Source organism: Odontomachus brunneus, unplaced genomic scaffold (genome assembly GCF_010583005.1).
Source record: "Odontomachus brunneus isolate Ranch 3 - 2012 unplaced genomic scaffold, Obru_v1 Obru_scaffold_107, whole genome shotgun sequence".
NCBI classification, from domain to species: Eukaryota; Metazoa; Arthropoda; class Insecta; order Hymenoptera; family Formicidae; genus Odontomachus; species Odontomachus brunneus.
In genome coordinates, this window is record NW_022639557.1 from 486,445 (window position 1) to 502,197 (window position 15,753).

The following is a 15,753-nucleotide window of genomic DNA, read 5'->3' on the forward strand; positions in this document are numbered from 1 at the left end:
CCAAATGGTGCAATTCCACGTGATTCCGACACTGCGCTCTCGTTGCTTTCGTGCTCGGGGGACGCGGAGCAACGGCTCCCCCGTGCGATCGTGCGTTCGTCCGCATTTTTCTTGCCTTCTCACCTTTGCCGCGTTGAACAAACGCGTGGAAACATCACTATTTCATGTCATTCCTTGCCTCTTTCCTTTTTCAATCGAGATAACTCATTGACACATTTGTCTCTCTCTCTCTCTCTCTCTTTCTCTCTGGTTGCGAAGTGAATTCCGACGGCCAAATGGGACGTTAAGTGGATCCAAACGGATTTATCATCGTGATTTATCGCCGTCGCGATGATAAATCTCTTCTCTTTTTTCCACGGCGCGAGTCGTTGCACGAAACGGCGAGTTTCGGCTCGGCTCGCCTCGCCTCGCTTGGATTGGCAGCCAGAATTTCCCAATCGCCGCGATTTATATGTCGCTCGGCCAACTGCACGGGCCGTCACATCGGCCGGGCGTTTAGAGGGACGACGCGCGCGGCCGCGTTGTCCACTTTCGCTTTTTCTGCCCGTGCGCACGCTATATTATTAATTGTTTCTGGTTCGTTTGTCCTGGAAACGAGCTCTTCCTGCGGCCTGGTGGTCCCGATGCGCGCGTTGCCGAGACCTATGGGCTGGCACCGCGTTCCACTTGTTTTCGCTGTCGACGTCGCCGTCGCCGTCGACAGTCATCGTCCTCGTCGTCGTCGTCGTCGTCCTCATCCTCCTCCTCCTCCTCTTCCTCCTCCTTCTCCTCTTCCTCCTCCTCCTCCTTCTTTTCCTCCACCTTCTTCTTCTCCTCGTCGCTTACGCCAAGATTTGCCCGCGAGGGGTCGAGGGACGCGCGCGACGCTTCAGAAGCGATGACACAATTGAGAAAATGCTACCGTTATTACGTTACCCTCTTCTCCCCGGGTCCCCCGTTCGTCGCGCGCACGCTGAACGCTGTTATGCAAACAGCCCTACTTGGAAGCCACGCTGCGTTCGTTTTCGTGACTTCGGCTTTAAGCTAGCAAGGTTTTTTTTCTAATTTTGACTAAGACTCTCACTTAAGTACACACGTTCGCGGAGAAGATAGCTTAAAGAGATCGGAATCTTCCTAATTAATTTTGACCGAGACAGATAAATTTGAGAACAGATACAGTCCGATCTTATATGTAGGATCTTCTTTTAAGCATCATCTTCAGATATTCTGTAGCCATTAGATCCGTACAGTATCTGGAGATGAACTCGAGACGATTTGAAATATAAGATACGACTACACACGAAGAGAATTTTATAGTGGAAATCACTGCAGGATTTTGTAAGCGAGGAATAGACCAACGTTCTGCAGTAATTCATTATCTTTTCATTTTTTGCTATGTGCTACTTATATATTTTAGGAATTGAAATGCGCCATTAAAATATTTGCTGTGTTTCTAGAGCGAAATTTTAAATTAATTAATTAAATTTAATTTAAAGCGAGATGGACCTTGCTGCATAATATAATTGAAGAGGATTCACATGAAAAGAAACTATAATATTGCCTTCGTGTAGGAACACCGGCCATAAGTAGACAAATTAAAGGGAAGAAAATCCGCTCGCTATAGCGCGCCGCGTTCGTACCGCCACGCGCAAAGGAGTTCGCTCATTACAATCGCTGAGCGCGTTATTCAACAGGAAAAGGGAGAAGGGCCCGGGGCGCACGCGAGAGAGCCCCTCTCCTCTCGTTCCGATCGCCGGGCCGCCTCGAGACGTCGTTTCCGGCGCTTCGCACTTGTCCGCCACAATTGTTTCCGCCCTAGTTCACGGTTACGTCAGCACGACATTGTTTCGTTTCGTTATTTTCGTTTTCAGGCCCATCGTAGCATGTCAGGTCTCCCACCTCTCTCTGCGATCCTCCGCGCTCCCTCTCCCCCAGTTTCCCTCCGCCACGTCGCTGTTGTTCCCGTTTTTCTCGCTCGCTTCACGCTTCGTGCGAGCGGTCGCTCGTCGACGCCGATGCGAAGATCGGTTCGCTCGCTCTTCTTCTTTTTGTTTTTTTTTTTTCAATCGGATCGAATCGCATGTGCGCGAGCTCGCTGCTTTCGGAGCGACCCCCCTCGGGCCCAGGTTGACACGCATGCCTGGCCAAACGTTTAACCTCGGCCACGGAGCGAGCCTCGTGAAAGCGATCGCTCGGCGGGCTTTTGCGAAACCGCGGGAAAGAGCGTCGCGCGTACGCCGAGAAAAAGCGCGAACACGAGCCGGGGAAAACTTCGCTATTAGAGCGGCGGATCAGGAACGAGGTTCTTTCCTCTCGATCGCCGACGCGACGTGCCGTGCGCGCTTTTTTGACCGCAAGATCGGTTTCCTTCACGGCCGCCGGCCCGCCAGTCTTCCTGCGCGGTGACACTTGTGCAACGCGAGCTACAAAGAGTCACACGGGACTTTGGTCTCACGGTAATAGATGATGGAACACAGCCGAACGATTGGCTGGACCTGAATCGCGACGGACTAGTTTTGCTCACGCGCGCAAAGCGAATAGATAAAGGTAGCTGAAGTTTCAAGGGAACTCGATCGCGTTAACGGCACTTTTTTCATGTCGCTTGGAAATCTAGAGATAGAAATATATTGTGGGAAATCTAGAGTACGAGACTCTACTCACCTTACAACCCTCACAGGTAAACGCGCCAAAGTGGAAACCGGCCGCTGGCTCACCGCACACCTTGCACTGTTGATTCATCTGCAACAGAAAGACGACAGCTGTCATTACGGTCGATTGTCAGTCGCGCTCGTCAGTCAAGACTCGGTTGACAGAAAAATCAATTACTTTACGCGCCACGTTTATACCAGGTTCGCTGCGTCTTGCTGCGCGCGCCAACTCGATCTTTCCTCTACTCTGCACACGAGAGAGAGAAGGAGAGAGATCTCAATGATTTCCTCGACGTTGTCGCGCTCAGTGTGTACGCGTCTACGGATAGTAATTGTGTCGTGAGCGTATCACTCGATTCGACAGGAAGGAGCTCGCTCGTTGTTGACGCGAATTGTACTCGCGACCTTCCTAGAGTGCTCTCTCGCCGTCGTGCGCGTCGTCTTGTTCCTCGAAACGCTATACATTCAACGTCTCTGCCGGGAGAAGCAGTGGGTCAGTCTCCGTGATACTTGATGAGCTTCGCGTCGGCGATTTACACGGTGGCCCAAGATGATATTTACACGCAGACTTTTACTCGGCACCACACACATGACTAATCGGTCGAATTGGACTCATTGGATCTGCGTTCCATACTCGGAGAGAGTATTATAGTAAACATTGCGTTAAAGTTATACTTCTTTTTACGATATTTTCTGAAGTTGTCGAAATTTTGTTCGGGTTAACAAGATTTCCGGTTAACTTGAGCAGAATCCCGGTAACGGCAACGGGAACGGAATGTCTGCGTTCGTATTTTACCAGAAATTTAGTTGACCTAAGCAAACATTTTTCTTTCCCCGCACGATATAGGAAATATTCAATTACAATAATTTTGTAGTAGAAAGTAAAATGTTTTTCAACAAATACATAGCAATTCCGGTCATAATGCTGCATGATTCAAGATTGCAACGATTTCGTTTTCGGAATGTCTCGTTCGTATTTTACCAGAAATTTAGTTGACCTAAGCAAACATTTTTCTTTCCCCGCACGATATAGGAAATATTCAATTACAATAATTTTGTAGTAGAAAGTAAAATGTTTTTCAACAAATACATAGCAATTCCGGTCATAATGCTGCATGATTCAAGATTGCAACGATTTCGTTGCAATTTTCACCAGAATATTTTCTCCGTTACGCGTACACACTATTTGAAGAAATTGGCAGGTAACGACACCAATGATGCCACCGATGGGCGGTGTCGAAGTGATCGGTACGTCAGCACGGGCTCTGAGATTTTATTCGAGTATCGACTGTCGTTCGTCGCACATGTTACATCGCGCGCCGCCAAGTCGTGTCCCTCGATTGTCATTTCCATTCGTGACAGGCGGGCTCACCGCGGCGGCCGTGTACTGAACGTATTATTCCGCCCAATGCATGATTTCCGAGCGATCATCGCCGAGAGATAGCACAGACACCCCGGATCCCGCGGTTGGATCTCAGAATAATGAAAAGCTTGGGGACGCAATCGCCCAAACAATCGCGATGCCAACGACGTTGCTCCGACGACCTCTTCCTACACGACGGAAGTGAAAAGTAGATCGGCGTTTCTTTGACAAGTCGGCGATGCAATCTTTATCGCGCGCGCGCCTACGCCGATCGGCCGATTGAGTAAGAGAAGAAGCGCGTTGCATAATGCGCCGCTTTGCGCGCGGCACGGGTCGCGCTCGCGCGCGAATCGCTGGATCGTAGCAAAGCGGTGCGTGTTACGTTCAACGAGCGGAAAACTCTTGCGCTTGCTTTTTTTTTTCTTCTCTCGCTCCGTCTTCCTCCCTCCCTCCCTTTCTCTCTCTCTCTCTCTCTCTCTCTCTCTCTCTCTCTCTCTCTCTCTGTCTCTCTCACCCGCGCTCGTTCAACACCACCGCCGTCGCCGCCGCCGTCGACTCCTTTCGCCTTCTTTGGCCGATCGTCCAGAAAACGGACCGTGGCTCCGCGGTCTCGTTTTCACACCTCGTCGCTTTTATTCCTCGCCATACCTTACACAACGCGCATTTGCGTAGGCCAGCGGAGCGACGCGATGCCGCGGTCGCCAACGAACAGTCGTGATTCCTACTGCAACGTCTCTCTTTTTCTCTTTCTCTTTGTTTCGCTCTTTAAAACTGCTTTTAAAACTGCTCTCTCGCTTATCATCGACTCTCCCTTCTTCTTCGCCATTTCGCTCGTTTGCCCTTTTCATCTCCGTTCGTCGGCGTTTTCGCGCGCTGCCGACGCGCGCTTCCCTACCGTTTTTCTTTTTCTACTCCACCGAAATGTCAGGGGTTCACGAATATGGGACAATAGCGGTGACCCAGATGTTTGCTGCGGCCCGAGGGCACAACCGTGCCCACCAGCGTCGACTTTCATACGTGACGGACTGTCGCTAAATGGGAAAGTAAATCTCAACTAATGGAAGAGACATCGACTTTGTTTGACCAACGGAGTCTCTCTCTCCTGACCTACACCCCGCTGCCGTTGACACTTATCATTCGCGGATGCCGCCGCTTCTGCCGCGGCATACCTACCTACCTACCAACCTATCTACCTACCTATCTACCTGCCTGCCTGCCTGCCTGCCTGCTTGCCTGCCTGCCTGCCTGCCTGCCTGCCCGCCTGTTTGCTCGCGCCTTTAATTCCGCGTTTGTACTTTTTCCTGCTTCTCTTCCTTCTCCCCCTCCCACCCTCGGTGTCGTCGTCGCGACACCATGCAATAATCGCAAACACGGATGTAAGCCGCGCGCTCGGCGAATTGACTTCGCCTGAATCGATTCCATGACCGTTCAGTAGTCCACTCCGCGTTATTATGCGCCGCGAGATCGACCGCGATATCTCTTCTTACGTGATTGCGGTGTCGCCACGGGTAGCTGACATTTTTCTGACGCGTTCACGAAAAACTGGCGTGTCGCCGTCGCTCTCGGCGGCTTGCTCGGTGGCGCTCGACGACTCGCAAGTAAAACCGCGCGATACTGCCCGGCATTTCTCAATTGCAGTCGAATTATTCGACGTAACTGCGTTATTAGCGATAGCCCCGCGGGTCTCGGCTTTTGACTGCCGCTCTACGAGACCCCCGCACGATAAGGAGCCGCACGCAACGTCGCTCTTGCAACGCCTGGTCGACAGCAACCTGCGTTGATCGAAGGTGCGCATCCGGCAACAGGTAACTCGCTCAGGTGGGATACCTGCGCATAGCGCTGCATTCCACGTCGATATGATCGCGACGTTACGATATTATTATCGTGCCGAAGTGTCGCAACAGATACAACGCGTCGTTAGATCTAATCTAATGAAACCAGCGAGCCAGGCACTGGATATCAAACAATCGAGAATAAACCTTTCAAATCAGAGTAGCATATCGAATTGTAATTTATGGCTAATCGCTGAATTCCAAATTTATTTGTCACATTCCGTTTCACTTGACGAGGACTTGATGACTGTCAAATCTGTCAAACCTGAGATATCTCTTTTCTCTCTTCCTCTTGGAATATCTCGTTCATCGATTTCAGCATTGTGATCACTCGGGATCTCGCTTGTATATATATTATTGTTCCGATTTTTTCCGTACATAGAGAGAATATTGTAGCTTCTTTTCACATAAATTCTTTCCAATTTTACTGCTTCTGGTAGTCCAGGAAAATGGACTGTCAGTAAAGTCTATCTTGCTGAGGAACATTTTCGTTGAAGACATAGCAAGTGTTTCAACACATTTCAGTTTCCAAGATATAAGCAGCACATATAAAATGAGAGGATAGTGGAATTACCGCAGAATGTTAACCCACTGCTCGGTTACAAAGAATTCCGTAGTAATTTTCACTCTAAAATTCCCCCAGTGTGGAGTGTCCCCCAGCACGACCGCCGAACGTCATATTCGTCCGTCCGTCCACTTCGGTTTGTGAGAATTATTCGACTCAAACAAGGATTTCGCAATTATGCCGGACGACGACGATAAGTGTACGCGCACTTGTTACGCCGATCTGCCTACCTGCCTGCTTGCCGCGGTTGGCGCATGTAAATAGCTGATTCACGGCTGGGTAATCGTAATAGCCCGCGACTCCGCAGAGCGGGATTACAATTACGAGCTATTATCGCGAGCTACGTACGTGTCGTCTTCCTTCCAATTTCCTCGCGAGATCGTTACTTACGCGTTCATACCCTACGATGGCGACCGCTCCTTTTTTTGTACAAATTGTCGTGTACGAAGCGCCTCTGTGGCGGGCAGCGCGAGAGTCACCCTCGGCACGCTTCTGCCTTCGCGACGAGCGTGTGAACTTGGTCTTCTTGCCGATAAAAGTCTCGCAGATATCTTCGATTCGCGTGGTCGCACCGATCGGCGTGAGCGCAAAGGTGCTCTATAATAAACGGCTGTCTACTTGGTAGAAGAGAGACAGACAGACAGACAGAGAGAGGAAAGACCGCGACGCGTCCGCGGCGGATTATCGCCAAGAGCGGATCTCAGCGGCAACGATCATCGTCAAGATCGTCGGGGACCGCCACGAGGGCTGACCTTGCGGACCGCGCAATTGTTGTTGCGCCAGGCGCGGGACTCGAGCGAGCCGTGAGAATCGTAACGACTCCCGCGGCTCGCAAAGTCCTCGGCGATCATTGACGATGGCTGCGAGAGACGTTCGATGCGCATGAGAGCGCGACTGTTGTCAGGACGCTGGTCGATCTTCTTGTCATTTCACCGCGGCTCGTGTCCACTTCTCCTTTTCTTCACGTTCGCCTTCTCCACGAGAGATATCCCCGCGATCGCGCTGGAAAAATTAATCCCGCTGCTGTTCGCAATCGACAATGCGAAAAAATCCTTTCCGAACTCTCCTTTTTTTGTTAGGAATTGGCAAGCAAGCTAATCGATTGGGAAGAATCATCGTACGCGGTTTTGTAGCGGCAGTGACGGGGGGAAATGAAGAAGTACAGACTTTAGAGAAGTTCAAGACGCGAGGGTCGAATAATGATTTTGCGATGCATAAGATGTCAGTATCCCGTAAGTGATAGTCGATAAAAAAATAGTATGTTTCACGATGGCAGAAGGAAATATGTATTTTCGACTGTGTAATACATAACGACTGTCGGATCAGAAATCTTGCACCTATAGGAAGAAATGCCTAGAAGAAGCACAGAAATGAGACTGTCATTGAGTCTTATGACACGTGTTTACAATGGCGTATTTCCACGAAAGGAAGAGGAAGAGTTGGACAGAAAATAAATCGAAGAATCGAAAATTGTTGCCGCGCTGTAACAGTTGATCCATGATCCTTCTTTTCTTTTCTATAAAGACACGCGTCCCATCTCGATGAAAACAAGAAAAAAAAACAAGAAAAAAAACAAGAAAAAAAGCGCAAAAATTTCCATCAGTTTTTATACCTGTATACCACCGTCGACTATTTTTTCACGGACAAAAAAGTTTTTCTCTCAACCGAGAGAATGATTAGAAAACAAATTCGACGAAACGAGGACAGAGTGTAGGCCCAATAGAATGAATTCAACTGCCTGGTGGTCGGTTGTTTTTCTTACTACTCGTCTCTCAACTGTCATTATGTCGGGGATGATCGCAGCAAAAGGTAGCGGCCCGGACGTTTTCCCGGGCGTCGGAGAGTCGAGTGTATTCCGAGATATCGTTCCATCGCGCGTCGAGGCTGCTGCGGCCCGACCCGACGGCCGTTTCTCCCGCTTACTGATTACAGGTCGCACGCGAATATTACCTGTGCGCTCGCGAGAAGAGAGATCGATCGCTCTATCGGCTATTCGCGAATCAGTTGGCCCAAAACCGATCGCGAGATGACGCGTGTGGCGGTCGATCGGCGTTCCCGCCGGCAGCAGCATCCCTGCGGCCTCGCGGCAGCCGCCTCATCTCGCAACCTCATCTCGGCGAACGGCGATCCAGTTTACAAAGAGTGACTTCCGCTCTTTCGAAACGAAGCGGCGTTCCGCAACGCGCGCTCCGCAACGATCGGCCTTCGCGTTGCGCGACGCTACGCGCCGGGCCGCGTTGTTTCCGATTCTATTGTCGTAATCGGCGCTTGTTCGCTCGCTCGTTCGCTCACCCGCTCGTTCACTCGATCGATTGGTCGATTGACGACTCGACTAGCGTCGCGAAAACGCCCGGGTCCTTCCCGAGGTTCACAACGACGAGACGAGTCACATGCAAGATTCTGACACAATGTTCGTTCTTCGTCGCTCTCCGCTTTTGACATAAAGCAGGAAGATACGCCGCTCAGTATCACAGTCACCGGATGTAATTCGGATAAAAGATCTCATAAATCAGTCGATTGTATGTTAAAGTAAAGGAGACACGTATTCAATCCATTTTTATTGTTTTGCTCTTTAATATTTGGTAAAATTTGTGGTATTAGTTAAGTATTTAATAGAAATATTCGTGCGCAAACTTTCAACATGTACAGAGAATATATTATTGTATTTTTTCCATGTAAATTATTTTCAATTTTACTATATATCTAGTAGTGTAGGAATAGACTATCAGTAAAGCTTATCTTGTTAAAGAACGTAATAAATTTTGTTGTAAATATATCAAATTTTTGACAGCACATTTCAGTTTCTGGAATACAAGTAGCGCATGTGAACTGAAAGGATAGTCAATTGCAGCAGAATGTCACGATCTAATCGGTTACAAACATCTACAGTAATTTGCTACAAAATTCTCTCCGTGTAGAATTATGGATACATATGTGCGTAGTTTTTATGTTGATAGTTGAAATATTCGTACTCAACGATCGACACAATACGAATATCCAGAGTTAGGCACGTGTCCAGGCATCGATACTTTTACCTTCATTGCATTTGACATTTTCATTCTAGTGGTTTGTCGCTCGCTGTTCGACACACACACACACACACACACACACACACACACACACACACACACACACACACACACACACACACACACACACACACACACACACACACACACACACACACACACACACACACACACACACACACACACACACACACACACACACACACACACACACACACACACACACACACACACACACACACACACACACACACACACACACACACACACACACACACACACACACACACACACACACACACACACACACACACACACACACACACACACACACACACACACACACACACACACACACACACACACACACACACACACACACACACACACACACACACACACACACACACACACACACACACACACACACACACACACACACACACACACACACACACACACACACACACACACACACACACACACACACACACACACACACACACACACACACACACACACACACACACACACACACACACACACACACACACACACACACACACACACACACACACACACACACACACACACACACACACACACACACACACACACACACACACACACACACACACACACACACACACACACATCGTCGGCCGCACCGAATCACGTCTCTTTACGGAAAGCTCACGACTGATTCGATTTCACTAATTAAGTCCGAGTACAATTCCGCGTGCGTTCCTTGAGAAAACATTCTTGGACAGTTTTTACCAACGATTATTGCTAACGGAAAGCATCGGGGAAAAATATTAGTCAGACGTTCGCGCGTTGCGTTTGGCATTTCGACCGAGCCGAAAAACACTATCTATTGACCATAATCACTCAGAGATGACAGCATACCTTGATCGTTGCGACGAACTAACGTTGGGCAGACGCAAGCGGCATTCGCCGGCGGATCGACACGGCGGCTGATAATTCCACTTTAATCACAATCAGTCCTTGCAAGCTTGGAGTAACCGTTTTCACACTGATCACCTCAAGAACCGCGCGCGACAGAGCGTCGGACACCACGAATACTTGTTTATTGTCGAGTGTTTTCGTGCACAAGAGCGCCGGGGTGTTAGCCACGCGCCAAACTTCCTTCGACAGGTAGCACTCGTGCTACGAATGTGTTCCTGTCCCACGTTCTGCTCACTCATTCGAGGCGAAGCGTCCTGTCGCGCGAAAACACCTGTTCCGCGTCCGACTTTGACAAATGTCCGACACCTCCTCAGGACCAGGCGATCCTCGACGCGACGCGCAGGAGTCGAGCACGTCGGTCACCCGCGCGAGAATCAGTTTCTTCCGGGACGCGAGAAGTCGCCGCGCTACGATCTCTCGCGACAGGTGCACCACGATCAACAAGTCCCGCCGCGCACTTGTCTCCTCTGTCTCATCCGCGACGCGAAGACGAACAAGTTCCCGCGACGGGCATCTCGACAGCGTCCGTTTGTCACGACGACCGTCGAATCACGACACCGCGCGTACCACAATCCGGATTCAAAGAGGCCTCCTCTTCCTCCTCCTTCTCCTCCTCCCGCGCACCTTCTTCTTCTTCTGCTGGTGCGCGAAAGGTCGCGAACTGACGGCGATCACGGGGCTCTCTCGCGACCGGTGCAACCGGATAACGGAAGAAGATGAAGACTCTTGACGCGCCGATGACCGTTAGGTGAATGACTTTGGAAGGCGAGGGTGTCCACGTCGATTCTTGAATCGACCCCCACCTCCGTCGATTTTCTGCGGTCCCACTTCGACCGGGCCTCCGTTCGCTCGCTCGCTCGTTCGCTTGCTTGCTCGCCCGTTCGCCCGCTCGCTCGCTCGCTCGTTCGCGCGCGCTCTCGTAAGTATACTTCGAATGGGCCTTGTGGGCACACTGTGCGTCGGATCAGCGGAGAAGCGTGCACGGTCCATCCGTGGCACAGGTGGGTCGCAGGTCCTCTCGTGCCTCTGGTGGGGGGGTCCTGCCGGACGGCCGGAGGATCCTCTCCCCGGCCACAGAGAAGGGGTTACGAAGGAGGGGCCTCGACGCGGTACCCTCTCTTCTCACCTTTTCCTACTCCCTTACCTGCATCTCCTCCTATTCGCCTCGGGTCTCTCAGGGACCTATGACAAACGGACCTGGACACTCGAGACTCACTCGTAAAACCGAGGTATCGTGTCCCAAAAAGAAAGAAAGACAGGTATCCGCAGAGGAAAAAGAAAACACCGAGAAGCTTCGCCAGGGCCAACAAAATGAGCAGATATCGAGTTAATTGGACGCATATTATGTAATTGCTCGGACGAATCGTTGATCGAATCGACGATTTATCATAACGTCGACGAGTCAACTTCCGTTCCTTTGAAGGAGGGTGATCTTGTTGACCTAACCTTTAAGATAGAGGAACACACGAGAGGGATGCAGAAAAAGAACAAGAAGAAACAGAAGTGGAAAAATAAGACTTTCGCTCGTATATATCGTCTGTATTTTCACAGAAACAACTCACGATGTTGCACACAGAGTAGGTCAATATCGTACTGAATGTCGACTTGAATGTCGACCTGAATGTCTCGATTCGTCGACGTAAACGCGCGCATCGCGAGCGCAAGGCTTCGGGAAAGGAGGGAAGAAAAAAGACCAACGGAAATCCACTCTCATTTTCATCGCGTCGGGTTAATGTCTTTTTTTCCAACGGCGGCGGCCTAATGTCGGCGAATTAGGGTCATTTTCGTGACTTTCTTTCGGGCAGCAATAACGTGGGAAAGTCTCATGGCTCTCGCGACGACGACGACGACGACGATGACGACGGCGACGGTGGCGATAACGACGACGAGGACAACGACAACGCGTACACTTCGCTCCTGTATCAAGGGGACGATTTACGGTGGTTCGCTTTACGTAACAGTTCGCTATTTAGAATGTGACATTTAATGCGAGGAGACTTCGATGCTCGGCGCAGCGCGCGCTGCGTCGAAATGATTGCGTTACACGCGACATTACTCGCTTCTACGACTCGACTCGAGCGTGTACACCACGCACTTACGTGTGTAACGAGATGACTCTCCAGACACGTCCTTGGCGGGGACGACCGTGACGGCGTGGCGATCTCGGCTCTCTTCGCGCTCGATGGTCGATTAAATGAAATTCAGCGCTTCGCGATCACGCTCGCGCGCGAGATTTTCCCCCGGCGCTTTCCATGCTCTCCGAGCGACGCATTCTTAAAAAGCCGCGTCACGAAAATTCACTCTTCCCGCGCTACGAAATTTTCACCGTGACGCGCCGGCCAGAGAAAGGTACCTCGCCCGCAGCTAAATCGGCCGTGTCTACGTATCAACCTTCATTGCCTCCTTGGCGCAACGCGCTAATTAGCCAAATTCAGACGTTAAAACGATAATAAATGTTTCATTGCGCTCGGAGGCTCGAGTATGTAGCACCACAGATTCAGGTCGAGAGCCTTCGCGTACTTCACCGTTTTTTCTAATTGTTTAAGATGGGCTGTTGTTTTACTGAGCGCGAGCTCAGTTATGGCCAATCTTTTGTACGCCAGGTGGGAACTTTCAAATGTGCGTTACATGTCATCCTTCCATATAATAATATGGTCGCAGAAGTATAAGTGGTATGCGAGTTAAGTAATTGCGACATCATTTTTCCTTGAAGCGTTGTTTAGAGTGCAACTGAACTTCTAAATTTTCAGTGAAATCGAAGCGAAAAATGTATTGGAGTCCCCCATCTAACCCCATCACACGACATATCGAAATTTCAGAAGTGTATGCATTTTTTAAGTTGTCAGTATTACAATTAACAACCCTCTTTTCACGCAACTCTCATCGATGGTGAGAAGCGCGCGAAAGTGAACGACAAGCTGGATGCGACAGTTGGTCCTTATATCTTGTGTCGAGTAGGATGTCGTAAAACGACGACGGTGGTCACCGAATTGCTTAATCAACACGGCATTGCCCCACGGCCTTTTACGATTGAGGATGCTTAGCTCTAATTAAAAAGCACATGCATCGCTCTCGGTGACGACACTCGATGCCGTAAAACGTGTCGTTAGGTCCGGAAGATCGCCTTGGCTTTCCGAATAGACACGCGTTCACATCGTTGTGATTCTCCATGAATGCGTAGAGTTCCTCCAGAAGGCTGCACCGCCAGCCATCTGCACTCTCCTGGGTCCTTCTCACCCCGCGACGAACGACGATTTCATTTTTATGACTTAGCCGATAATCTCGTCGCGGAGAGAAGCTGGAGAAACAACGAGGCCTCCTCTCGATATTCGTTCGTGTGTTTGTTTTTTAGTCTGACGCGCCGATTCGTCGGTGAACACGCCGAGTACGACTCATTACCCCGGGTGTAGGAAAGTTTCCCATCGTTAAATGTAGCGCGTCGCTGGCCTCCGCGCACCGCAGCACCGTTTCCATAATCGTTACAGTCGCGTCTTCGTAAAAGAAAACAATTTCGCTGGACGCCTTCGTATCTCCCTGCCTCCCTTCTTTTCGTGCATCCTCTCCCCTTGCTCTCTCGGGAGAGGTTCCGTTTCGAAGGAGCTACTCTTCTAGCCCCCGGCTGAGAATTTACCTCACGAAACCCTTGTTTGCGTTTAACACGAGGTACAAGCGAAAACGGGCACACAAAGAATTTTTCCTCCCCTTCCGCTTACCCCGCCCTTCCCGCTCTCTCGCACCTACCCTTCTTTTTTTTATTTCCTTTGCGTGGGTGCGCGCGCACGCGCACTTGCGGGTCCCGCAATTACGTTCGCGCAATGAGTAAAGTAATTGCGCAACCCACGCTCCGTGACCTTTCCTCAACTTTGTTGGTAGGCCACATGCGCTCCTCAAAACACGTCGATTATTCCACGGCGGATGAGGCGAGAGTGGCACGCAACGCCGACTTGCCACGTTGATCACAGATGGAGGCACGAGCTCCACGTGGACTTCGATTCTTCCACCCACCTGTCTTTCTCTCTCCCTATCCCTCTTCCTCCTTCTCACCGGCCTCCTCTCGCCGCCGCCTCGGCAGATCGATCGAGCACGCGTTTCCTATTTACATGCACTTTTTGTAAGCATATGGCCTTTAAGAAGAGTGATTTTATTTACTTTTTCTACCATCTTTTTATCACGTCGAAAATCGAAAGTTATATTTTTGATAAGAGGATACATATGCTAATTTTGATAAAAAAAATAACGGGATTCCAATTCTTGATAAAAGTAACATTCTAAGTACCTGAGTTGAGGATTTATTCCAACTCGGAGATAAGGAATGTGATTTTCAATTTCTCGTGAGATAAGCACTCGTGTGTCAATTGGAACGCTAATCGTGCGTATTGTAGATAACGACACTATCAGATCGTTAATTAATTTAACGTGATTTCACGGCCGCAATATTAGTGTTCACATGAGAGAAAGCTAGTCAAGTTGGCTCGTTGGTCTAGGGGTATGATTCTCGCTTCGGGTGCGAGAGGTCCCGGGTTCAAATCCCGGACGAGCCCGTGGTACAGTATATTTTTTATTTTTTTTTCGTCTACCGCGTCGCGTTAATGCGTGTGCGTATGTCGAGTCAAATTTTCGAAATAGCGATCCAGTTCTAATGTCGCTCATTCCAAATTATAGGTCTTCTGGAGCGGACTCTTCGACTCTTGATTTCCTATTTGTGTCCGCCGTCACGTGGCTAATTATACGCCGACCAAAGACGTCAATTAACTCCTTATCCACGGATTGAGCGAGATAAAGAGAGAAAAAGACAGGCGGAGAAACGGAGCGTCGCGTTACGTAAATGCGCGTCAGCCGAGTCGTACGTACGAGATGGACAATTAATGTTCCGGCTCGCAGGGTAACGCCCTTTTTTTGGCGCAACGAGAGCTTGTAATCCGTGAATTATATCCCATTAACGCTCTCCGAGGTTTACGTCGAGACTCACACACGAGCTCCGCTCGTCCTCGGAGCCACGCGGTGCCCTCTAATTCGAACATCGGCGTCTTTGAAGTCCTAATGCGTTTCTAAAGACAGAGTTTCTATTTGGGCGATAACGGGACCGCTACCTGCTCTCCGAGAAGTTTTACGAACGAAATCATACCAAAACCCGCTCTTAGTCTCCTATCTCGGTGCATCTCATAGGGTTAATAGTATCTCAGATCAAATTAACTCCGCGAATTTCATCGAACTTGAAAGACCAACAGAGAATCTTGATACTGTGCAGACTCTATTGTCCTTTCACACTACAAATGGTTATTTATTGTCGTTCTTTCCATCGAGAAAAGATTAAAGAACTTTTTTCAGAATTATTTAGAAACCTGCATTTAATTTTTTAGTTGCAATAAGC

At 49.6% G+C, this 15,753-nt stretch overlaps 1 protein-coding gene and 1 non-coding gene across 3 annotated transcripts in view; one reads left to right on the forward strand and one right to left on the reverse strand.

Moving 5' to 3' along the window:
• LOC116849139 (knirps-related protein-like) overlaps positions 1-11,388 on the reverse strand; it is an 18,907-nt gene extending 7,519 nt beyond the window's left edge. Inside the window, exons 1-2 of one of the 2 annotated variants that reach the window (XM_032826013.1) lie at positions 10,323-11,388; positions 2,641-2,718 (exon numbers count right to left, since the gene is read on the reverse strand). In XM_032826013.1, the coding sequence (XP_032681904.1) occupies positions 2,641-2,718 (78 nt within the window). In that variant the 5' untranslated portion in view covers positions 10,323-11,388. Of the gene's footprint in view, positions 1-2,640; positions 2,719-2,805; positions 3,918-10,322 lie in introns of those variants that run through there. The other variant, XM_032826014.1, reaches the window with a different exon arrangement.
• Positions 11,389-14,851: 3,463 nt separating this feature from the next.
• Positions 14,852-14,923, forward strand: Trnap-cgg. The gene has a single exon. It is a non-coding gene; the product is annotated as a tRNA-Pro (tRNA).
• The last annotated feature ends 830 nt before the right edge of the window (positions 14,924-15,753 follow it).